This window comes from Hyperolius riggenbachi, chromosome 7 (assembly GCF_040937935.1).
Source record: "Hyperolius riggenbachi isolate aHypRig1 chromosome 7, aHypRig1.pri, whole genome shotgun sequence".
Taxonomy (NCBI): Eukaryota; Metazoa; Chordata; class Amphibia; order Anura; family Hyperoliidae; genus Hyperolius; species Hyperolius riggenbachi.
In genome coordinates, this window is record NC_090652.1 from 73,132,678 (window position 1) to 73,158,221 (window position 25,544).

A 25,544-nucleotide genomic window follows, 5' to 3' on the forward strand; every position below is an offset into this window, starting at 1 on the left:
CTCCACATGTTTTCATTCAGGTTCAGTAGCATTCCTATTTGCACTGTGATTATTTATCAGGTGTGTCTTCATCACTTCTTTGGTTGATCACTCTTTACATATATATTGGACTCAGCATTCACCTCTGCTTGCATGCGGTCTTACAGAGGGATTTATTGTTTAACAACAGAGAGTATTTTGTTTGGCTGCCTCCACCATTGTGTTGTAGGTATAACATGCAAACATTGTTTTTAGCTTGGTTTGAATGTTTTGTACCTATCATGAATAATAAAGAATTGATCATTGATTAATTACATGTGCAGTGCAACCGTTATTCAGGGTGTATTGCTTCTTGTCTTGTTGGATTTTCTATGTGGACATAGTGGTCAGCACTCTCGCCTTGCAGTGCTGGGTTCCCGGTCTGAATCCCAGCCAGGCACCATTTAACTTGTATGTATGTTTTTGGGGTGTGGGAGGAAACCAGAGTGCCTGGAGGAAACCCACACAGAACATACAAACTCTGTGCATATGCACAAAGTCTGTATATGTTCTCCACGTGTCTGCATGGGTTTCCCCTGGGCACTCTGATTTCCTATAACATCCCCAAAACGTACAGATAAGTTAATTGGCTTCCCCTAAATTGGCCCTAGACTACGATACATGCACTACACGATACATACATAGACATATGACTATGGCAGGGATTAGATTGTGAGCCCCTCTGAGGGACAGTTGTGTGACAAGACAATATACTCTGTACAGCGCTGCGTAATATGTCGGCGCCATATAAATACTAAGTCGCATGTGCTGAACTATATTTCTTGCTAAATGTTGGTTGGCTGAGAGGGAATACAGATAGTCTCCTACTTACAAATGACTCCATTTACAACTTTTCTTACATACAAGCAATTGTCTCCATGTACAAAATACACAGTACTATTTTTATATTACTCATTTTTTTTCAAACGAAGGGTCCGTCTGACCCTCCCGCTGTCGGCAGACTGATAAGACTGTTTTTGACTGATCCGCCAAGCGGAAGAAGTATGGCTTGTGGACACGTCTTTACAGTATTGTATAAATTGCTGAAAGTAGTTTAAAACAAGTTAAAAGCACATTGAAAACAACAAAGACATGTATAATGACCGTTATGGCTGATATTTTGTTGCCATCAAGTTCCTATTGGTTCCAGAAACATATACTGAAGGGCTGTTTGCATTTGTACATCATGGCTTGACGTGTAAACAACTGAACAATATTTTCTGTCACGTACAACTACTCAACAATCAAAACAATCAGTTGAGTTAAAGAGGAACTTTAATCAAGGATTGAACTTCATACCAATCAGTAGCTGATATTCCCTTTCCCATGAGAAATATTTTCCTTTTCTGGAATAGATCATCATGTGAGTCTGTATGGCTGCTATTGTGGTGAAACCCCTCCCACAGTGTGATGTCATGACCATGGCCCTGACAGTTTGCTGTCTGTGAACCGCGTTGCATTGTGGTAAAAACCATCTTTTTCAAACTGCCAAGCAAGCAAGATCTTCCTCTGTGCATAGAACATTCTGTAGGGATCACCTGGCAGAACTAAAGATGTCACCACCAGTGATACATTTCAGAATGTAAATTAGGGAGAGGAGAGATTTTACAATGGGCAAACATTGACTAAATAATCAATAAATAAAGATTGTAAAAAATAGGCAATGTTATTCATTATGTTATTTTCGCTGCAGTTCCTTTTTAAGTCAGTCTGCAGAATGAAGGCTCCCATACACTGGGACATTCCGCTGCAGATCTGATCACTGGTAAAATCTGCTGAAGATTGCTACGTCACCATGCTGCCCAATCCTTGTAGCAATAGCAGGGCTGTGGAGTCGGAGTCGGAGTTGGAGTCGAGGCAATTTTGGGCACCCGGAGTCGGGAGTCGGGAGTCAGAAGTCGGAGTCGCATGATTTTTGTACAAAATCCACAGCCCTGTTAAGTATTAGACTAAGGAGTCGGAGTCGAGGAGTCGGAGTCTGAGCAATTTTGGGTACCCGGAGTCGGAGTCGTGGTTTCAGAAACTGAGGAGTCGGAAGATTTTTGTACCGACTCCACAGCCCTGAGAAATAGACCAACATTGCCGGTCAAAACTTTTTTGGGGTGGTTGATTTGGGGTGGGGTTGCAGTGATATCTGCGGAGAGAGGGAGGTCTAGAGCTAGTGACCCATCCCCCCTGCTATACTGCTCCCCCCCAGGGCCCCATGCAGAGCATATTGGGCAATATTACAGTGCTGACCAGGAAGCCGTTATGGGGTAGAGGCCATTTTCAAACTGGTGGCCAGAGAATTCCATCGATTACAGTGGACAAACAGGACGCAGGAGAAAGAGACTGACGAGTAGAACTACACAAGAGGCAAGTATGACATATGTATGTTTATTTTGACTTTGCATTTTGAGATAAGCTTGCTACTGTAGCTAAAAAACACTTCCCACAATCCTGTTGGCACAATTCAGCAAAGGCACACAGACCAGGTAAAACAAAATCAATAAGGTACATTTAGGGGCTAATTTTTTGGGGAAAAAAAAGAAATAAAAAGAAAAAGGAATTTACATATGTATTTAGAGCACTAACTATTTTTAGACATTTTTTTTTTAATTTTTGGATGTTACAAGCAAACCCCTTTAAAGGACAACTGAAGTCAGAGGGATATGGAGGCTACCATATTTATTTCCTGTTAAACAATACCAGTTGCCTGGCAGCCCTGCTGATCTATATTTAGCTGCAGTAGAGTCTGAATCACACCAGAAACAAGCATGCAGCTAATCTTGTCAGATCTGACAATGTCAGAAACTCCTGATCTGCTGCATGCTTGTTCAGGGTCATTGGCTAAAAGTATTAGAGGAAGAGGATCAGCAGGACAACCAGGCAACAGGTATTGCTTAAAAAGAAATACATAGCAGCCTCCATACCGCACTTACTACAGTTGTCCTCTAAAAAGTGTATGGTAGACTAGGCTTACTTTACACTTACCCGGGGCTTCCTCTAGCCCCATAAGCAGCGCTGAGTCCCTCGCCATCCTCCGTTCTGGAGCCATGCCTGCCGGTAACCTGGTCAGTCGCCGCCAGTCGAGGTCTTCTGCACATGCATGGCTCGACCGCGTGTGCCCATCCCCAGAACGCTCCAGGGGACAGGAGCGTGACGAGGGGTGTGTGCACGGCCGAGCCACGCATGTGCAGAAGGCCGCGACTGCCCAGATTACTGGGAGTCATAGCGGCTTGACGGATGGGGCGAGGAGGACCGCGACGGACTCAGCACTGCTCATGGGGCTGGAGGAAGCCCCGGGTAAGTATAAATTAAGCTCAGTGTATCATCTCTGGTTCACCTTAAGTGGACCTGAACTCACAGTGTCCACTCTGCTCTAAGATACGAAACAGCATATTAACCGTTAAACAAAAATAATGTATTTGCTACACCTGATACAAACCCTAAAATATATCTGCACAGTTTCTGCTTCCTGATTCATGGAAGCAGACAGATTGTTAACCTCCTGTGCTTTTAAGTGAGCTTATCTGCTTCCCTGCCATGGCAGTCATGTGACACAGGAAAGAGGTCAAATTACAATCACAATCAACTTGTGATTAGACACAGAAGACTGGGAATTAAACAGGCTAAACTCTCTAAATACATACAGGGTACCTTTCTGTATGTTTTCCTTCTGTCCTGTGCAAGAGTTCAGGTCCACTTTAAATCATACAAGATAAATGACTGCTCTTAGAACATCCCCTACGCAGTGTTCCCCAACTCTGTCCTCAAGTACCGCCAACAGTGCATGTTTTGTGGAAATCCACAGAGGTAGTTAATCAGCTCTGCTGAGATCCCAATTACCTCACCTGTGCATGTTTGTGGTTTTCTGCAAAACATGTACTGTTGGTGGTCCCTGAGGACAGGGTTGGGGAACTAGGCACTAGAGGGCCTGCAGTAGCATGCATCAAACATTAAGCACTCAGATACAGTGTTTTCCAAAGTTTGTACAACTGTCACAGAAACCAAAACATAGGCTAACAAGAGGAGCTAATACACAGAGAAACAAATCATGTCCTGTATAGGCAGTGAAAGTCCAAAAAGAGAAAAGTATTCTAGCCAGAGGGTAAAATGAAGTTCTATTGGCAAACAATTACGACAGCACTGTTTTTGGGATAAGCCCTTGTTCACAGCAGAGTGCTCATTGTTTGACACATATGTCAATACTGCAGGCCTTCTAGTGGATGTTCTAAAGCCGCATCTACATGCGTAGATGCGGCGGCGATGTGGCTTATCAATCGAGCCTCTGATGCGGCTCGATTGATAAGATCCGACAGGACGGATCTCTCCACCGCCGATTCCCTGCTCGCTCCCCGCGAGGGGACAATGGCAGGGAATCGAGCAAAAGATAAGCGGCGCCGGCGGGGACGAGTGGGGAATCGAATCCGGGGCACGCGGAAAAGGCGATCCGGCGGCTAATCGAGCCGCCGGATCGGAGCCTCATCTACTCGTGTAGACGAGGCTTAAGAGCAGACATTCATCTTGTAGGCTTTAATACATTTTCATACTTATTTTGCCTGCTAGTATATTTTATATCAAGTACTCTCTTCCCATAGTATCGCTTCTTACATCAGCAGGCAGCAGAGAGTCAAGCCAAGTGCTAGCTCTGTGGTCAAGTCCTACACACGTACCTTATTCTCCTGGGAGGTGCCATTGATGCACAGGGAGTAGATGCAGCAGGGGATGCTGGGAATTTGGGCACGGATCTCTCCATTAATCTGACAGTGGTTAACCAGCGGGGCCTGCCCGGCACTCAGGATCTGCAGAGAGGACACAGGGGGGCGATAGAGAGCATTGAACGGGACACAGACAGGAATAAAAGCACGGCAGCCATGAAACAAGGATGAGCTTGATGGACAAGTCTTCCCCAGACCGTCCAGCACTAGAAGAAAAGGCTGGTAACAGTTTCCAGTCATCTCCCAGGACAAAGAACCCTGAGAATGGCTTCACCCCAGCCAGGCATGTCAGACTCCAGTCCTCAAGTGCCGAGGTCCTCATAGATTTTTGGCACAGCTCATATTAATTATTGGGACTAACATTCCACAAAGCTGGCACCTCCAGATGAAGTAAAAAAGCTCTTTATTCAAACGTCAGTAAAATGACATTCAGTCAGTAATCAAAAATGTAGCAATGGCTACACCCGAGGTAAAAAAAAAAAGATGAAATAAATTATTGCATCTATCCTTCCTTATCCCAAAATGATTTTTTTCTGGTCCAGGGGCTGCGGTGCGATTGCAACCTCTGCATTCCCTATTTCTACGCCGCTGCCCTTATATTCACTATTCAGATAGCCATGAATTTCTGAAGGGGACTGAAAACCCAAACTTCAGAACAGGCAGCTCAGTTCAGCTCCTTGCGAGTTTGTCCTGGTAGATTACTGAGAAAGCCAGGCTTTCTATAAGGCTGTCTATATGCATGTATGTATGTATGTATGTATGTATGTATGTATGTATGTATGTATGTATATATATATATATATATATATATATATATATATATATATATATATATCAGAGAAAAAGGGTCCCCTACCAGATCCTGGTAGAACATAACTTGCTGCTGACTCTCCTGGATGGGAAAGATGGTGGTCGGAGTCACAGAGCGAAGATGCCAGAGGGACATCATGGGGCCCCCGCCACACACCTGCAGGAGAGAACCAGTCACAAAGCGCAGCGTGTAACCCAACCCAGTAACTCCTCCCTAACCCTTTACCACCAATCACAGAGCACAGGGTAACCCAACCCAGTAACCCCGCCCACATTCCTCCCCAACCCTTCACCACCAATCACAGAGTGCAAAGTGTAACCCAACCCAGTTACCCCACCCACACTCTTTGACCTTTCACCACCAATCACACAGCGCAGAGTGTCACCCAACCCAGTAACCGCGCCTAGATTCCTCTCTCACCAATCACAGAGCACAGAGTATCACCCAACTCAGTAACCGCACCCACACTCCTCCCTAACCCTTCACCACCAATCAGTGGCGTAGCTGAGGAGCTGTGGGCCCCGATGCAAGTTTTACATTGGGTCCCCCCCAAGTACTCTATACCTAACAGTTGATGCGGTGCACCAAAACCTGCCAATGACAACTACAGTGTCAGAGGGGCAAGAAGGGGATGGGGAACAGTGTGTTAAATGATTACCATTATTCAAAATATCTATAGAAGTAATTATTATGATCACAGGACCAATAGAGAGCTAATACTGTAGTTGAGGGAGGGCCCCGATGCAGTCGCAACCTCTGCAACCCCTATTGCTAAGCCCCTGCCACCAATCACAGAGCTTAGAGTGTAACCCAACCCACCAGGCCCTCCCACACTCCTCCCTGACCCTTCCCCACCAATCACAGATAATAAAACTTTTCACCACCAACCACAGACAGAAACACCATATAACCCCACCCTGACCCTTCAACGCCCTTAAACTACCCCCAAAGCAGGACCCATATAAAAACTTTCTTATTCACTTTTTGCTGTCCCATATTCTTTCCTGGCCCCACACTACTAACCAATAACAAATATCCTTCCTGGAGTCCTTTCTCACCAACCAGACAGAAAACAGATAACTTCTATTACATGCCTCCCATGCTTCATATCACCATTTATATATAACAGATAAAGCCTAGGGATGCTCATTCGGATTCCCCGAAAATGCAATTTCCGAAATTCCGATCAGAATTTGCATTTCCGCATCGGAATGCGGAAATCGGTAATGCATGTGTGTTAGGCGGATTTCCCAAAAACTTTTTTTTGCATCTTGTTCAGAAGATTCTGTTTAATAATCCCTGAAAATGTGGTGTTTCTAGGACTTACGGGGGCTTTGCTATTAACCGCTAAAGTCAGCGGATTTTTACTGTAATGTAAAATGCAGAAAATCTGCATCTGCCTATTTTCTGCATTTATATTACAGTAAAAATCCACCGACTTTAGTGATTAATAGCAAAGCCCCCGTACGTCCTAGAAACACCACATTTTCAGGGTTTATTAAACAGAATCTTCTGAACAAGATGCAAAAAAAAGTTTTCAAAACAACCTTATAGTTTTTGAGAAAATCTATGTTAAAGTCGGGTGGAATTTCCGCGATTTCCGGCGGAAATTCCGCATTGGAATGCGGAAATTGGTACCAGAAAGCGGAATCGGTAATTGGCAATGGCGAAATGTGGAATTACCGCGGAATCGGAAATTGGCATTTCCGACCATCCCGAATAAAGCCCCTTCCGACTCCTGGCCTTTCACTTTTCACCAGTTAATGGTCAAGTTTAGTTATAACCCCTCCCAGACTCATCCCCTTTCCTTCTCACCAGTCACAGACCAACTTCAATTATAACTCCTCCCAGACTCCTCCTTTTTTCCTCATCTGTCACAGGCCAAGTTCAGTTATAACCCCTTCCAGACTCCTTCCACCTGCCTCTCTCACCAATCATAGATAACATACCTTAAGCCCCCCCCCCCCCCCCCCCTCGGACTCTTCCTCCCTCCCAAATATAAGCCTTCCCAGACTCCTCCACTCCACCAACCACAGGGCAAGATGGCATAAACTCATCCAAACTCCTCCCCACATATTCATCACCAATAACACACATGGAGATGTGACCCCTCCCATCTGTCTCCTCCCCACCATCACCATTAACCCCAGAGACAGTTCTCACCATCCAGTCTGAATCTGCAGCCAGACAGCTGATCCACTTCCCATATTGCGGCCGAGCACATTCCTGGGGAAACAGAAAATCAGTGAAAGAATTTAAAGTGGTATGAAACTCTGTATTGTGTGAATTAAAGTAATATCACGAAGACCCTGCCTCACAATTATATATTTTAATTATTCAAGTGTAAAATACATTTTACACTGTAACTCAGGTCCCCTGGTTATTTCTTGCCTTTGCCAGCAATAGAGGAAAAGGCTTGTACCTTAAAGAACAAGGGACACCCATGCTAACTTAGAAATAAAAAAACACATATAGAAGTAGATAAATACTAGTTCTACTTACATAACAGATGTATCGTACTATCCACATAATGATTCCTGTGAATTTTAAAGGAAAAGCAGAAAATCCTATTATAGGCAGTTGCCATCTTGCCAAGCTAATGCTGACATCATATCCTCCCTGACTCTTGATTTCCCCCCTCCCTTCTCTTGCTCATTGTGTATTCATTAGCTGCCCTCCTCCCAGAGTCTTCAGACACTGACACTGAGGTGTATACTAGGAACTGCACTGTCTTTTTTTCTTTTCTCCTCCAATCGCTGAGTCACCTCAGCCTTGCTTGTAAACACAAGTGACCAGAGGATCAGGTTTCAGATAGGCTAGGAAGGGAAACAAATGGAAGAGGAGGAATATATTATAGATAAAAAGAACCCCCAGCATTCAACTGTTTGGCACTGACTACTAAAGGGTCAGTGCTCCTAAAGTACGTGATAACTTCAAACTATAACAGCAGAAAAAGTTTTGCAAGTTTTTAATGCAGGATTAGCATCTTTATCACTTAATACACTCAGACCAGTTGCTGTTGAAATTTGATTTTTATGGTGACAATGCCGCTTTAAATAGAAACTCAAAGAAACTGAAAATAACATAATGAACAAAAGTGCTTAATGTTTACAATAATTACTTATAAATGATTTAGTCAGTGTTTGCCCATTGTAAAATCTTTCCTCTCCCTGATTTACATTCTGACATTTATCACATGGTGACATTTTTAGTGCTGGCAGGTGACGTCAGTGGAAGTAGCTGCTGCTTGCTTTTTTGCAGTTGTAAACAGCTGTTATTTCTCACAATGCAACAGGGCTCCCACAGTGTGATGTCAGCACCATGGTCCTGACATCACACTGTGGGAGGGGTTTCAACACAATATCAGCCATACAGAGCCCCCTGATGATCCATTTGAGAAAAGGAAAATATTTCTCATGGGAAAGGGGGTACCAGCTACTGATTGGGATGAAGTGCAATCCTTGGTCACAGGTTCTCTTTAATTGTGCTGCTGATAGGTTGTAAGTATAGGAAGGAATGTCAAGCAGGGATATACCATAGGAAGGAATGTCAAGCAGGGACACCCTGAAAATCCTTCCAGGAGTCAGTAGGAATAGCTCTGCTTTGTAGTTTGAAAACATCACCAATACACTCTTTCCTCCCTGCACTGAATGTAATTATAGCTTATCAGTAGCACAATTAGGATAACAGCCTCTTCCTCTATAGCTGGCAAAAGGCAAGAAATAACCAGGGGACCGTGGTACAGTGTGAAATGATTTTTACACTTTAAACAATTAAAAATAAATGATTGTAAGGCACACACACAATACAGTATTTTTTTAGATTTTTATTTTTAGAGTTTAGAGTAAAGTAGATGCAGATCTGGCATAATGTGTGACCCAGAAGTAATGTAATTTCATGTCCCTAAGCGAGCCAGAGTAGGGCTGACCCAAAAAAAGAGGAGGCGAAGAGAGCCAGCAGCAGAATGCTGAAAAAAGTGCAGGGGAGGTCCAAATGCAAAGCAAGAAGTGTTGGACTCAGCAGAGGAGGGCCAAGCACAAAGCAGAAGAGAGCCTGACCTGTGAATACAGACACACAGCAGAGGGGAACGGGATGTGCAGTAGAGGGGGCCGGACACACAGCAGAGCGGGCGGGGTACATAGCAGAGCGGAGGCAGGTCGTGCAGTAGAGGGGGCCGGACACACAGCAGAGGGGAACGGGATGTGCAGTAGAGGGGGCCGGACACACAGCAGAGCGGGCGGGGTACACAGCAGAGCGAAGGCAGGTCGTGCAGTAGAGGGGGCCGGACACACAGCAGAGCGGGCGGGGTACACAGCAGAGGGGAACGGGATGTGCATTAGAGGGGGCCGGACACACAGCAGAGGGGAACGGGATGTGCAGTAGAGGGGGCCGGACACACAGCAGAGAGGGCGGGGTACACAGCAGAGCGGAGGCAGGTAGTGCAGTAGAGGGGGCCGGACACACAGCAGAGCGGGCGGGGTACACAGCAGAGTGGAGGCAGGTCGTGCAGTAGAGGGGGCCGGACACACAGCAGAGCGGGCGGGGTACACAGCAGAGCGGAGGCAGGTCGTGCAGTAGAAGGGGCCGGACACACAGCAGAGCGGGCGGGGTACACACCAGAGCGGAGGCAGGTCGTGCAGTAGAGGGGGCCGGACACACAGCAGAGCGGGCGGGGTACACAGCAGAGCAGAGGCAGGTCGTGCTGTAGAGGGGGCCGGACACACAGCAGAGAGGGCGGGGTACACAGCAGAGCGGAGGCAGGTCGTGCAATAGAGGGGGCCAGACACACAGCAGAGCGGGCGGGGTACACAGCAGAGCGGAGGCAGGACGTGCAGTAGAGGGGGCCGGAAACACAGCAGAGAGGGCGGGGTACACAGCACAGCGGAGGCAGGCCGCGCAGTAGAGGGGGCCGGACACACATCAAAGCGGGCGGGGTACACAGCAGAGCGGAGGCAGGTCGTGCAGTAGAGGGGGCCGGACACACAGCAGAGCGGGCGGGGTACACAGCAGAGCGGAGGCAGGTCGTGCAGTAGAGGGGGCCGGACACACAGCAGAGCGGGCGGGGTAAACAGCAGAGCGGAGGCAGGATGTGCAGTAGAGGGAGCCGGACACACAGCAGAGGGGAACGGGATGTGCAGTAGAGGGGGCCGGACACACAGCAGAGGGGGCGGGGTACACAGCAGAGCGGAGGCAGGTCGTGCAATAGAGGGGGCCAGACACACAGCAGAGCGGGCAAGGTACACAGCAGAGCGGAGGCAGGTCGTGCAGTAGAGGGGGCCGGACACACAGCAGAGGGGAACGGGATGTGCAGTAGAGGGGGCCAGACACACAGCAGAACGGGCAGGGTACACAGCAGAGCAGAGGCAGGTCGTGCAGTAGAGGGGGCCGGACACACAGCAGAGCGGGCGAGGTACACAGCAAAGCGGAGGCAGGTCGTGCAGTAGAGGGGGCCGGACACACAGCAGAGCGGGCGGGGTACAGAGCAGAGCGGAGGCAGGTCGTGCAATAGAGGGGGCCAGACACACAGCAGAGCGGGCGGGGTACACAGCAGAGCGGAGGCAGGTCGTGCAGTAGAGGGGGCCAGACACACAGCAGAGTGGGCGGGGTACACAGCAGAGCGGACGGCAGGTCGTGCAGTAGAGGGGGCCGGACACACAGCAGAGCGGAGGCAGGTCGTGCAGTAGAGGGGGCCGGACACACAGCAGAGCGGAGGCAGGACGTGCAGTAGAGGGGGCCGGACACACAGCAGAGCGGGCGGGGTACACAGCAGAGCGGAGGCAGGTCGTGCAGTAGAGGGGGCCAGACACACTGCAGAATGGGCGGGGTACACAGCAGAGCGGAGGCAGGTCGTGCAGTATAGGGGGCCGGACACACAGCAGAGCGGGTGGGGTACACAGCAGAGCGGAGGCAGGTCTTGCAGTAGAGGGGGCCGGACACACAGCAGAGCGGGCGGGGTACACAGCAGAGCGGAGGCAGGATGTGCAGTAGAGGGAGCCGGACACACAGCAGAGGGGAACGGGATGTGCAGTAGAGGGTGCCGGACACACAGCAGAGCAAAGGCGATCGTGCAGTAGAGGGGGCCGGACACACAGCAGAGCGGGTGGGGTACACAGCAGAGCGGAGGCAGGATGTGCAGTAGAGGGAGCCGGACACACAGCAGAGGGGAACGGGATGTGCAGTAGAGGGGGCCGGACACACAGCAGAGGGGGCGGGGTACGCAGCAGAGCGGAGGCAGGTCGTGCAATAGAGGGGGCCAGACACACAGCAGAGCGGGCGAAGTACACAGCAGAGCGGAGGCAGGTCGTGCAGTAGAAGGGGCCGGACACACAGCAGAGGGGAACGGGATGTGCAGTAGAGGGGGCCAGACACACAGCAGAACGGGCAGGGTACACAGCAGAGCGGAGGCAGGTCGTGCAGTAGAGGGGGCCGGACACACAGCAGAGCGGGCGGGGTACACAGCAGAGCGGAGGCAGGTCGTGCAATAGAGGGGGCCAGACACACAGCAGAGCGGGCGGGGTACACAGCAGAGCGGAGGCAGGTCGTGCAGTAGAGGGGGCCAGACACACAGCAGAGCGGACGGGGTACACAGCAGAGCGGAGGCAGGTCGTGCAGTAGAGGGGGCCGGACACACAGCAGAGCGGAGGCAGGTCGTGCAGTAGAGGGGGCCGGACACACAGCGGAGCGGAGGCAGGACGTGCAGTAGAGGGGGCCGGACACACAGCAGAGCGGGCGGGGTACACAGCAGAGCGGAGGCAGGTCGTGCAGTAGAGGGGGCCAGACACACTGCAGAATGGGCGGGGTACACAGCAGAGCGGAGGCAGGTCGTGCAGTATAGGGGGCCGGACACACAGCAGAGCGGGCGGGGTACACAGCAGAGCGGAGGCAGGTCGTGCAATAGAGGGGGCCAGACACACAGCAGAGCGGGCGGGGTACACAGCAGAGCGGAAGCAGGTTGTGCAGTAGAGGGGGCCGGACACACAGCAGAGGGGAACGGGATGTGCAGTAGAGGGGGCCGGACACACAGCAGAGCGGGCGGGGTACACAGCAGAGCGGAGGCAGGTCGTGCAGTAGAGGGGGCCGGACACACAGAAGAGGGGAACGGGATGTGCAGTAGAGGAGGCCGGACACACAGCAGAGGCCCAGAGAACAAGCATTGGAAGAAAAAGCAAACTAGCCAATACAAAAGGTTAGCTATGGCTGAAAATGATGCATAATTAGGTGTGACATCATAGGGTAGGACGTCATTACCTCATATTTATACACCTCAATCTTGTGTGTCTGTGACCCAGTCCTGAGATCTGAAAGACGAGTACAGAAATGATTAATAGTTAATGTCCATCTTCCTTCCATTCTTTATATACATGTGTATACTGCTTACTTCTGCACTCACCCCAGAGCCTGACAGAGCCATCCTCACTTCCAGACACACACTCCTTCTGCTGGTCCCTCAGTGCCAGGCAGTGGATGTAATCATCATGTCCCTTCATCGCCATCTACAGGCAGAAATAGAACAAACACACAAATCATCAGTGATATGATAGAGATCTGGCATAGTATGGGCCTGGGGAACAATGGTACCTCATGTCCCTGCAGCACCATATCCCGCAACGAGAGAGATCACACATAGTCCATCACTGACATAAAAGCGACTATACATGGTATGTGATCCGAGAAGAACTCGGTCAGCAAAGAGTAATCCAAATACAAAAATGATCCAGAAATACTGAGGGCTCTTTCACATTACATAACGCTTGCAGGAGCCGATTTTCTGAAAGCGTTATGATCTGCGGCATGGACGGCGGATGTTGCGGTGCGACGCTAATTAGCGGCAGTAGTTCTAACTCACTTGAGGGGAAAACGCCAGCGCCGGACGATTAAAAGCTCCCAGCTGCGTCGTACTAAAATGCGCCAAAACGCAACGTGGATGTGAAAGGTAAAATGAAAGGCAATGGAATTTAATTTTACTCTGGTTAACACAAAGTATTGACTTTGCGTCAAAACACCAGAAATCAGCTCTGGTGTGAAAGAGCCCTGACACATTTTCTGGACCAGAGCTCTTTCAAAGATGAACAGAGTTAAAGAGGGAAACTATCCTGTGGCCTGATAAATCAAAACTTGAAATTATTTTTGGAATTCATGGACACTATAAGCTTAGGCTAAACAGGAGAAGCCCGTCCAGCTTGTTATTACAGCACAATGCAAAGCCAGCATTGCATGATGGGGGGTTCACTGGTGCACACTTCCCTGCACACTTGGGAAGGCACTATTAAAGGGGAACTGAAGAGAGAGGTAAATGGAGGCTGCCATGTTTAATTCCTTTTAAGAAATACCAGTTGCCTGGCAGCCTGCTGATCCTCTGCCTCTAATACTATTAGCCATAGCCCCTGAACAAGCATGCAGCAGATCAGGTGTTTCAGACTTTAAAGTCAGATCTGAGAAGACTAGCTGCATGCTTGTTTCTGGTGTTATTCAGATACTACTGCAGAGAAATAGACCAGCAGGGCTGCCAGGAAATAAATATGGCAGCCTCCGTATACTAAATAATATGTACAGGTTTTAGGAGTAACATTTTTCTGCCACCTCCATGATGTCTTGCTTATTTCTGTAAGACAATACCAAACAACATTCTTCCAGTATTACAACAGCATGGCTCATTCCAGTGTCCCAACTTAGTTGGAAATAGGACTGTAGAGTATGGAGGAGATTGTAGAGTAATAGGATTGTACAAAACTATGAGTTGTACCGGCCTGAAGGCGGCTCTGCTCCCTGTCTCTGTGCACCCCGGTCCTCCCCTCCTCTGCACGCCCCTGTCCTCACGCCCCGTTCCTCCCCTCCTCTGTGCCCCCCCCCCGGTTCTCCTCTGCATGCCCCGGTCCTCCGCTCCTCTGTGCGCCCTGTTCCTCCCCTCCTCTGTGCCCTGGTCCTCCGCGAGCCCCGGTCCTCCACTCCTCTGTGCGCCCCGGTCCTCCACTCCTCTGTGCGCCCCGGTCCTCCACTCCCCTGCGCGCCACGGTCCTCCCCTCCCCTGCGCGCCACGGTCCTCCCCTCCTCTGCGCGTCCCTACCCTGTGCGCCCCGGTCCTCGCCACCTCTGCGCGCCCCGGTCCTTGCCTCCTCTGCGTGCCCCGGTCCTCCCCTCCTCTGCGCGCCCCGGTCCACCCCTCCTCTGCGTGCCCCGATCCACCCCTCCTCTGCGCGCCCCGGTCCTCCCCTCCTTTGTGTGCTCCGGTCCTCTCCTATTCTGTGCACCCCGGTCCTCCCCTCTTCTGCGCGCCCCAGTCCTTCCCTCTTCTGCACGCCCCAGTCCTCCCCTCTTCTGCGCGCTCCAGTCCTCCTCTCCTCTGCACGCCCCGGTCCTCCACTCCGCTGCGCGCCACGGTCCTCCCCTCTCCTGCGCGCCACGGTCCTCCCCTCCCCTGAGCGCCCCTCCCCTGTGCCCCCCAGTCCTCGCCTCCTCTGCGCGCCCCGGTCCTCGCCTCCTCTGCGCGCCCCGGTCCTCGCCTCCTCTGCGCGCCCCGGTCCTCGCCTCCTCTGCGCGCCCCGGTCCACCCCTCCTCTGCGCGCCCCGGTCCACCCCTCCTCTGCGCGCCCCGGTCCACCCCTCCTCTGCGCGCCCCAGTTCACCCCTCCTCTGTGCACCCTGGTCCTCCCCTCCTTTGTCCTCTCCTCTTCTGTGCACCCCGGTCCTCTCCTATTCTGTGCACCCCGGTCCTCCCCTCTTCTGTGCACCCCGGTCCTCCCCTCTTCTGTCCACCCCGGTCCTCCCCTCTTCTGTCCACCCCGGGTCCTCCCCTCTTCTGCGCGCCCCAGTCCTCCCCTCTTCTGTGCGACCCGGTCCTCCCCTCCTCTGCGCGCTCCAGTCCGCCCCTCCTGTGTCCACCATGGTCCTCCGCTCCTCTGGGAGCCCCGGTCCTCCGCTCCTCTGGGAGCCCCGGTCCTCCGCTCCTCTGGGAGCCCCGGTCCTCCGCTCCTCTGGGAGCCCCGGTCCTCCGCTCCTCCGGGAGCCCCGGTCCTCCGCTCCTCCGGGAGCCCCGGTCCTCCGCTCCTCCGGGAGCCCCGGTCCTCCGCTCCTCCGGGAGCCCCGGTCCTCCGGGAGCCCCGGTCCTCCACTCCTCCGGGAGCCCCGGTCCTACGCTCCTCTGCGCGCCCCGGTCCTCCCCTCTTCTGTGCGCCCCGGTCCTCCCCTCTTCTGTGCGCCCCGGTCCTCTCCTCCTCTGTGCACCCTGGTTCTCTCCTCCTCTGTGCGCCCTGGTCCTCCACAGTGTGAGCCACATTCCTCCCCTCCTCTGTGCGCCCCGGTTTTCCCCTCCTCTGTACGCCCCTGTACTGCCCGTCTCTGTGCATCTTCTTCCTGCCCATCTCTTCGTCAGCCAATCCAGTGCAACTGCGACATCTACGTCTAGCGATGGCTAGTGTACTGGTTAAGGGCTCTGCCTCTGACACAGGACTGTTCAGTAAGCCAGCACCTATTCAGTGAGGAGACCTTGGGCTAGACTCCCCAACACTGCTACTGCCTATAGAGGGCGCTCTAGTGGCTGCAGCTCTGGCGCATTGTGTCTGCCAGGAGAAAAAATGTTAAATGTTATTTGTCTTGTCTTTGTGTAGTGTATCCACCCCATGATGTCCACCCAGCGTCTCAGTGCTCCAGTGAGTGGATGGCAACTCTGTCAAAGCAGCACTCCCTGGGCATCCAATGACCCTCTGACGAAGGATCTCTCATCCGAAACGGCGCTGTCAGGGTAATGGACGTTTGATACTCTGCCATAGACTTTGTGCTATCCCGGGCTCCTAAGCTCACTGCATGTATGCTCCATTAGGTCTTTTCTACTGCAGTTCCGGGATCTATTTGTGTTCACACCACAGCTGGTCATTATTTTGGCATCCCCAGCAGCACTTTGATCTGTGTTTTCTATAGATACTACTGTACATGAGTGTAATACCAAATGTGTTGAAGTTACTGCTGTGATGTAACACTATTGACAGAGTATATATTTTGTATGTCTCAGTCTGTGTAACATTGATTGTATATGAGATTTTTTCACTTTTTGACATATATTTAATACAAAGATTTTTTGCAACGAAATTGTGGTGTGCGGGTTATAATATATTCTTAACTCTGTCAAAGCAAGCCACGCCTGTATCTTACCACGATGCAGAGTACCAAAAATGGTACAACTGACACCTATCTTGACTGAAGGGTTCTTCATTGCTGTGTCAGCAGGAGACAAAGGGAGTCCACTGAAGAGAGAAGAGGAAGAACGACGACTTGAGGAAGCTGACCAGAACGTCACTATTCTCCACACAGGTGTGCCTATGCTGGGGTGGCTGGAGATCCCTGTTGTCTCTACTAGCTATAAAGATGCACTCCTCACAGTAACTGAAGTAGGAGGCCCAAGACATGTGATGGTGGCTATACCGCCAGGCACAAGAGACAAACAACCAACATGGAGGACTCACAGTGAAGGCTCCGGTTTCCAGATCCATGACATGAATTTGTGCACTTCCACCTGCCAGAAGCAGAGAGTTATCCTACGGGGGATAAATGAGAATGTCACCCACAATGATCACTGATGCCCCGATACAAACCTATATTCTGTGCCAAGCAAACTATGATCAATAACAGGGAGAGTGTGGTGGAACATTAAAGTGCAAGCTCATCAGGTACAGAGACTGATAAAAATGGATCAGTGAGCTCTCTACAGCACCGAGGTATATGTCAGAGCCATATAAATCCTACCTAATCATATACAAGTGTCCCTGCGTCCTGTCCCTGTGTCAGTGCTTTTGTGCTACTGCGCATGTCCTGCACTGACAGCCGTTGGGACAGAATGAAGGACAGGCCGGGGCTGGCGGGTGCACGCGCATGGCGGTGACAGACCTACAGCCCCTTGTTGAATGGGCTTAGGTCACTAGTGTATAATAATAAGGGTGTGACTGTGGTGAGGATATTATTAGAGTGTAAGCTCCTCTGGTGCAGAGTCCGATGGGAATTGATCAGTGATCTCTATACAGCACTGTGGAATACGTCAGAGACATATACTTGTGTGATAATGATAGTGTGTGACTGTCGTGAGGTTATTAGAGAGTAAGCTCCTCTGCTCCAGAGACTGATGGGAATGAATCAGAGCTTTATAAATGTGTGATAATAATAGTGTGTGCCTGTAATGAGCATATTAGAGTGTAAGCTCATCTGCTGCAGACTTATGGGAATGGATCTGTGATCTCTGTACAGTGCTATAGAATGATATGAATAAATAATGTTGATCATTAGTCCGCTCACCGTCTGGTTCAAAACGAAGCTGTTGATTTCAGGAGCCTCTAGGTTGTTCCTGGGGATGGAAGAAGTATTGCAGTTGGATTGGAGGTGAACACATATAAGATATTGCCACCCCCACCCCATACAGAACAAAGGATCTCACCTGGTGGGGGTCACCCGACTCCAGGAGGCCACACAGCCCTGCAGGAGACAAGGAAATATAATAATAATGCTAACATTTGCATAGCGCTTGTCTCCTGTCAAACTCCAAGTTTGAGAGCTGCAGCCACTAAGGCTGCACTCAGTGGGCCTCCCTGCAGTGTTATGGAGTCTTGCCCAAGGACTTCTTACTAACTCGGCGCTGACTTACTGAACAGGAACAACCAAGAGTCGAACCCTGGACTCCTGTGTCAGAGGTAGAGCAGGTGGGAAGAACGAATGTATTGTCCTAATAGGAGGATCACCTGGAAGTGATATCTCGGGGTTAGCTGGAAACTGGGGAGATGCATCTGCAAAAATTCCAATTTGTAGCCCTGAGGAGTGGTGGGCAGTGCTAAACATAAAATTCAAAAATGTAATTGTTCTGGTAGCGTTGGTGTTCAAATTCAGCATATCAAATTCGGAATACCTGAATGCTACTGTACACCCGAATACTACTGTACACCAAACTTCAGCACCATTTCCCTACCAAACAAGCGGACAGGGTCAGGGAGAGTTCTGTTACGTGTGCTTCATGGTACGTTCTACGCGAGTCAGAAGGAAACAGCATCGGTGTCACATAGAACATACCGTGAAGGGCATGCAAGTGAACTGCCCACGATGCTGTCTGCTTGTTCAGTACTGTAATGGTGCTGAAGTGTGGTATACAGAGGATTCAGGTGAATTTGATACGCCGAATTGGAACACCAACGCTATGTTGTGGAAGCATGAAAAAAAATGTAGGGATTTTTGGTGCTCTACCACCACGTTTTCTTGCTTCACCAGATTCACATTCCGAGACACTGGAAGCCTACTCATAGCAAAGGCTGGATTTCTGGAAAAGCCACAAAGGCTCGGGCCTTAGATTTCTGCAGCCCAAGGGAGCACCTGAACATGACAGAGGGGTTGTTACATAGGAAAGAGGCAGTGTTTACAAACAAAAGACATGGCTTCTAACCAGGTTGTGATAGGCTGAGAGGAGCTCAGTCTATGACTCACACAGAGCCTGGAGGGGGCTTGGAGAGGGTGTGTATAGCTTCTATCCTATCACAGGTAGACCAGCACATTCCTGCCTGAGTGCCTGAGCCCGACAAAGCCGTCAGAGGAAAGAAGAAGATTAGATTATATAACAGAGCTAATACAGCCACTGTGCAACTAGGAAAGGCTGCAGTAATCCAGACCACATTAGAATATGTATAGGAACTTATAGGATAGAAGAAATAAGGCTGAACATTTTGTTACAGAGTCTCTTTAATAAAGGAGATGGGCTGCTGTACATGGATGATACACATGGAAGAGGGGGCTGCATATGGAATGGGAGGGGCGTTGCAGCACATGAAATTGGAGCCACAACATACTTGGCCTAAGGGCACAAGAAGTATAAATCCGGCCTTGCTCATAGCCTAACCCTAAGAGAGCAGCTTGTGCAAACTGACAACACCCAGAAGTCCCAACCATTAGACTATCAACGTCTCCACATGAAGTGACCTTCTCCAGGCGGATTACCTTTTTACACAGGTCACTCCAAAGCCACCCCTTCACGTCACCGTCCCCCGCACTAATCAGATGACGCTCTGTAGAGGTCAAACAGTAAACCGGGCTGGAATGAGCTGTGGAGGAACAGAAAAGCTGGTTACTAATGTGTGACATTACAATGCTCAATCTAACAAACACCACCTCAAGCGTGACATCATTAAAGAGGCGGAGATTATATGCAGCAGGCGTGGCTTCTCGTAACCTGCTAGTACACTGTGATAATGACAGCAGAGGTTTAAAAAAAAAGAAGAGTGGCTAAGTGGTTGTATCAGTTGTATGTTACTCGTCCCAAATCTACTATAGCACCAGAGCCAACTTCACTGAGAGGGAGAGTCCACAAATACAGGTCTGAGGCTCTGGAGGGACCATCTGTATTTATCCACCATTATCAGAGAAACCCCTCAGCTTTCTACAGCTGCCTGCAACATGACATTTAGCACTGACTAACCTACGCTAGCTTAGGTGTCCCTGCCATGACTATGTATGTGCCCTCTAGTGAGACTGTGTGAGCTCCCTTTCAGTATATAAGACTACAAGACTACACCTAGTATTAGAGGGCAAAGCCCAGGGGACAAAAAATATATATACCATGGTCCAGGAGCGTCTTGTAGATGTTCTACCCCAATAATTGTGTACTTCTGTATCCCCTTCTGACCCCCAAGTGTCCCCTTTTGAATCAATGTGTCCGCTTCTGACCACAATGTGTTTCCTTCTGTCCCCAGTTTGTTCTCCTCTGCCCCGTGTATAACTATCAAAAGCGTCAGTGCAGCTCACCTAATCCATTGGCGATCACAATCCTCTCCTCTCCTTCACTGTTACCCAAGTGCCGGCTTCTGCTGATCGCGTCATTAGCAGAAGCCAGCACTAGGGAAACAGTGAAGGAGAGGCGAGGTCTGTGATTGCCGCTGGATCAGGTGAGCCATGCTGCCGCTTCTGATGGTTATACACGGGGGCAGAGGAGGACACACGTGGAGAGCAGAACTCAAACAGGTGGACAATACATGGAGTCCACGACGAAGCGGCTCGTAGGCGGTACATGCCAAAAATTACAGTATGCTTTTATTTTGTTTTACCGAATGTAGAAACTAGACTCAAAATATTGGCTTTATATTTTGAAGATTAAAGAGTTATTTTGGTTGTGCTAACTTTATTGTGTACACACACACACACACACACACACACACGATTATAATGCTTCTTACCTTGGAATACAGCAGTGGGCTCCTTGTTCTGCTCTCTGGCCTCTGAGCTGAGAGCGGAGGAGAGACTGTAGAGAAAGCAGAGTGTTAACAGACAGCGGGAGTTCACAGATTTTCCCCATGACATCTCAGCAGACTCACCTGAACACCCCAATTTGACCCAGGTTGTTTCCAACTGCCAAATACTTTCCACATGGTGAGAAGCACTGACTGAAGATAGTCATGTGCAGAAGCTCGAGGGAGCGGCCAATGTCCACCTGTGAGAATTAGGAAGAGGGTAAGAAGATGTATCTTGAAAATGCAATGAACCCAATACTACCCCAAACCCAAACCTGGACTCCAATAAAACTACCCCAAAGTTGTGAGACACTGTGAATGTGAATGTAAAGCTTGGATGAACGGAGAACAGGAGGGACCTTGAGGCCAACAAGAGTCAGGAAGAACTTTCCAAAACATATAGGAGTCTCATAGTTTTAGTTTATTTAATTTAATATATACACTTAATTAAGATATTTTTAAGGTGTACCTGAGCCAGAGTTCAGGTACAAAAATCAAATACTTACCTAAGGAGTGGGAAGCCTCTGAATCCTAATCAGAGATGGGCTTTCGCGCAATTCGGAGTAGCAAGCTACTCTGAATTGAAATGCTAATGACTTGCTAATTAAACAGTTGTGACCATAGACTTACCCAGAGGTCTTCTGGATCGTCTGCGCTCCATTCTGCATCATAGGCGAACTGTTGGCCGCGTTCCATGATTCACTACCATGCTTCCTCCTTCAAGCTGGAGCAGTTTGTCTATGATGCAGAATAGAGCGCACACGATTCCGAAGACTTCTGGGTAAATTAACCCCCATATCCTGTGGTTACACCTGTTTAATTGAATTGCTCGAAACCCCATCCCTGATTAGGATCCAGAGGTTTCCTAGGCATCCTCCAGTTCCTTGTCGCCTAGTGTGGACTCTCCAACGATCACTGACAAGGGATTGTCAATAATCAGATCAGCGTTCCTCTTCAAACACAAGCTCAGCCGTACGGCACCTGTGAAAGTATGGCCGCACCTGCACAGTAGGCTGGAATCATGCACGAGCGGCTCCATCCTACTGTACATGCATGGGCACACTCGTGACAGAAGAGGAGCACTGCCCTGATGCTAAGGTGGGTCCCGGCAAGAAACAGGGGACCGGAGGAAAGCCTCAAAAAGATCTAGAGGCTACCCACTCCTTTTGTAAGTATATACTTTTGCATATATATTATGCCTTGGGTTCACTTTAAAGCAAACCTGTGAGTTTGGAAAACAAGAGTTAGATACTTACCTCAGTAAAAGGAAGCCTCTGAATGCTCCGCAGGCTGCTATGATGGTCCTGCAACCCACCGCAGCTCCATAGGACCCCCTTCTACTTTGCACCTGCACTCCTGTCTGTGAACGAGCACAGCTGCACTGAGGTGCAATGATGGCTTGCGCTTGAGCAGTAACTCATTGCCGCGAGTACAAGAAGTAAAAGGCATGCATGAAGGACTCTGTGCTACTGTGCAGGGACGGCTGTCTTGTGCCTGCACTCGGACATGGACGGGAGCATATCATATAAGCGCCTCTGTGCTAATGCGCAGGGACGGCTGTCTTGTGCCTGCACTCGGACATGGACGGGAGCATATCATATAAGCGGCTCTGTGCTAATGCGCAGGGACGGCTGTCTTGTGCCTGTGCTTGGACATGGACGGGAGCATATCATATAAGCGGCTCTGTGCTAATGCGCAGGGACGGCTGTCTTGTGCCTGCACTCGGACATGGACGGGAGCATATCATATAAGCGGCTCCGTGCTAATGCGCAGGGACGGCTGTCTTGTGCCTGTGCTTGGACATGGACGGGAGCATATCATATAAGCGGCTCTGTGCTAATGCGCAGGGACGTCTGTCTTGTGCCTGTGCTTGGACGGGAGCATATCATATAAGCAGCTCCGTGCTAATGCGCAGGGACGTCTGTCTTGTGCCTGTGCTTGGACATGGACAGGAGCATACCATATAAGCGGCTCTGTGCTAATGCGCAGGGACGGCTGTCTTGTGCCTGTGCTTGGACATGGACGGGAGCATTCTCATATAAGTGGCTCTGCGCTAATGCGCAGGGACGGCTTTCTTGTGCCTGTACTCGGACATGGACGGGAGCATATCATATAAGTGCCTCCGTGCTAATGCGCAGGGACGGCTGTCTTGTGCCTGTGCTTGGACATGGACGGGAGCATTCTCATATAAGCAGCTCCGTGCTACTGTGCAGAGACAGCTGTCTTGTGCCTGCTGTCAGACATGGACAGGAGCCTTTGATATAAGCGGCTACATGCTACTGTGCAGGGACAACGGTATGTCACTTTTTCTCAAAACCTTTACCTTCAGGTACCTTTTTTTTTTTAAATAATCCTGTAAGGAAAAATGTGCCCCTGCGGGGTTACTTACCTTCAGGAGGGGGAAGCCTCTGGATCCTAATGAGGCTTCCCGGTCCTCTTCAGCATCAGGGTTCCAGCGCTGGCAGCTCCCGAACAGCATGTGGCAAAATTAACCTATATGTACCTCTGCGCAGTACAAGCTTCTCCTCGAGCTTCAACAGAAACAGCCTGTTATGATCGCTTCTGCAGCGTTTACTGCTGACTGCAGTGGTATTGCAAACCAAGCAGTTCTAATGTCATTACATGCATTTGCTTGCATAGTTTGGTTTGCACTTAAACTAGTTGCTGATTCCATCTGCAGTCGCTCTGAAGTTAATGACAGTTTAATATGCTTTTGTGTAAACAAACATTGTCTGCTGCAATGGAGGGGCAATCCCTTTCCTGCAGGCTGCATATCATTGTCTGCCTTTTCCTGCTATCAGCCTGTGATTAATTACCATTCACTTGTGTGGGAATCTGCAGGTCTGCTCCCATTGGATGACCTCAGTATAAAGAACTGCTTCCTGCAATGCCTCATGGGCTACCATAGTCTCAGATCCTGTCTGTTACTCTGCCCGTGCCCCACCTCGTTCCTAGTCCGTGTGGACTGCGCTGACTCCTGCGAAGGGGTCAGCGAGTCCTCCTAGTTCTGCTCTTGTTCTAGAAGTTGTTACTTTGCTTGTCTTGTGTCATATATTGGTTCATCGCCAATATATACGCATACTTGCACGTTTATTATTTTCCTTGTATTCGTGTTACGTTGATACATCAGTGTCGCTGATATATACGTACACGAACTGTTTATATCCTGTGTTCCGTTAGTCAGCGTTCCAGCACGCTGAGCTAGTTATCCTGTTCCTGGTCCTGTTTGTGGATTGCGTTCATCTCTGCGAAGAGATAGCGAATCCTTCTGAGTCCTGTTCCCTGTATTACTCCAGTCTTAGTCAGAGTTCCTGCTTATAGTTACATAGTTACTTTGGTTGAAAAAAGACATACGTCCATCGAGTTCAACCAGTACAAAGTACAACTCCAGCCTGCTCCCTCACATATCCCTGTTGATCCAGAGGAAGGCGAAAAAACCCTTACAAGGTAAAAATTCCTTCCCGACTCCAGATGGCAATCAGATAAAATCCCTGGATCAACATCATTGGCATTACCTAGTAATTGTAGCCATGGATGTCATTCAACGCAAGGAAAGCATCTAAGCCCCCTTTAAATGCAGGTATAGAGTTTGCCATAACGACTTCCTGTGGCAATGCATTCCACATCTTAATCACTCTTACTGTAAAGAACCCTTTCCTAAATAAATGGCTAAAACGTTTTTCCTCCATGCGCAGATCATGTCCTCTAGTCCTTTGAGAAGGCCTAGGGACAAAAAGCTCATCCGCCAAGCTATTATATTGCCCTCTGATGTATTTATACATGTTAATTAGATCTCCTCTAAGGCGTCTTTTCTCTAGACTAAATAAACCCAGTTTATCTAACCTTTCTTGGTAAGTGAGACCTTCCATCCCACGTATCAATTTTGTTGCTCGTCTCTGCACCTGCTCTAAAACTGCAATATCTTTTTTGTAATGTGGTGCCCAGAACTGAATTCCATATTCCAGATGTGGCCTTACTAGAGAGTTAAACAGGGGCAATATTATGCTAGCATCTCGAGTTTTTATTTCCCTTTTAATGCATCCCAAAATTTTGTTAGCTTTAGCTGCAGCGGCTTGGCATTGAGTACGATTATTTAACTTGTTGTCGATGAGTACTCCTAAGTCCTTCTCCAAGTTTGATGTCCCCAACTGTATCCCATTTATTTTGTATGGTGTTAGACCATTGGTACGACCAAAATGCATGACTTTACATTTGTCAACATTGAATTTCATCTGCCATGTATGTGCCCATATAGCCATCCTATCCAGATCCTGTTGCAATATAACACTATCTTCCTTAGAGTTGATGATTCTGCACAATTTTGTATCATCTGCAAAAATAGCAACATTGCTCACTACTGTATCCACTAGGTCATTAATAAATAAATTGAAGAGCACTGGACCCAGTACAGACCCCTGTGGGACCCCACTGCTAACAGTCTCCCATTTTGAGTATGATCCATTGACCACAACTCTTTGTTTTCTGTCCATTAGCCAGTTCCCTATCCATGCACACAGACTCTTCCCCAGTCCTTGCATCCTCATCTTTTGCACCAGACTTCTGTGGGGAACAGTGTCGAATGCCTTAGCAAAGTCTAAGTATATCACATCTACAGCATTCCCAATATCCATATTAGCATTCACTACCTCATAAAAGCTGAGCATGTTAGTCAAACAGGACCTGTCTTTAGTAAACCCATGTTGATGCTGAGAAATAAGATTATTTTCTACTATGAAGTCATGTATAGTATCTCTTAGTAACCCCTCAAAT

General features: G+C 49.3%; 1 protein-coding gene across 2 annotated transcripts in view; it reads right to left on the reverse strand.

Moving 5' to 3' along the window:
• THOC6 (THO complex subunit 6) overlaps positions 1-25,544 on the reverse strand; it is a 35,039-nt gene that overhangs the window by 1,515 nt on the left and 7,980 nt on the right. For both annotated transcript variants that reach the window (XM_068244090.1, XM_068244089.1), the window contains exons 2-12: positions 20,859-20,974; positions 20,721-20,785; positions 19,489-19,592; positions 17,948-17,985; positions 17,809-17,857; positions 16,986-17,057; positions 12,920-13,022; positions 12,778-12,827; positions 7,693-7,755; positions 5,575-5,685; positions 4,674-4,802 (exon numbers count right to left, since the gene is read on the reverse strand). In XM_068244090.1, coding sequence (XP_068100191.1) covers positions 4,674-4,802; positions 5,575-5,685; positions 7,693-7,755; positions 12,778-12,827; positions 12,920-13,022; positions 16,986-17,057; positions 17,809-17,857; positions 17,948-17,985; positions 19,489-19,592; positions 20,721-20,785; positions 20,859-20,974 — 900 coding nt within the window. The remainder of the gene's footprint in view (positions 1-4,673; positions 4,803-5,574; positions 5,686-7,692; positions 7,756-12,777; positions 12,828-12,919; positions 13,023-16,985; positions 17,058-17,808; positions 17,858-17,947; positions 17,986-19,488; positions 19,593-20,720; positions 20,786-20,858; positions 20,975-25,544) is intronic.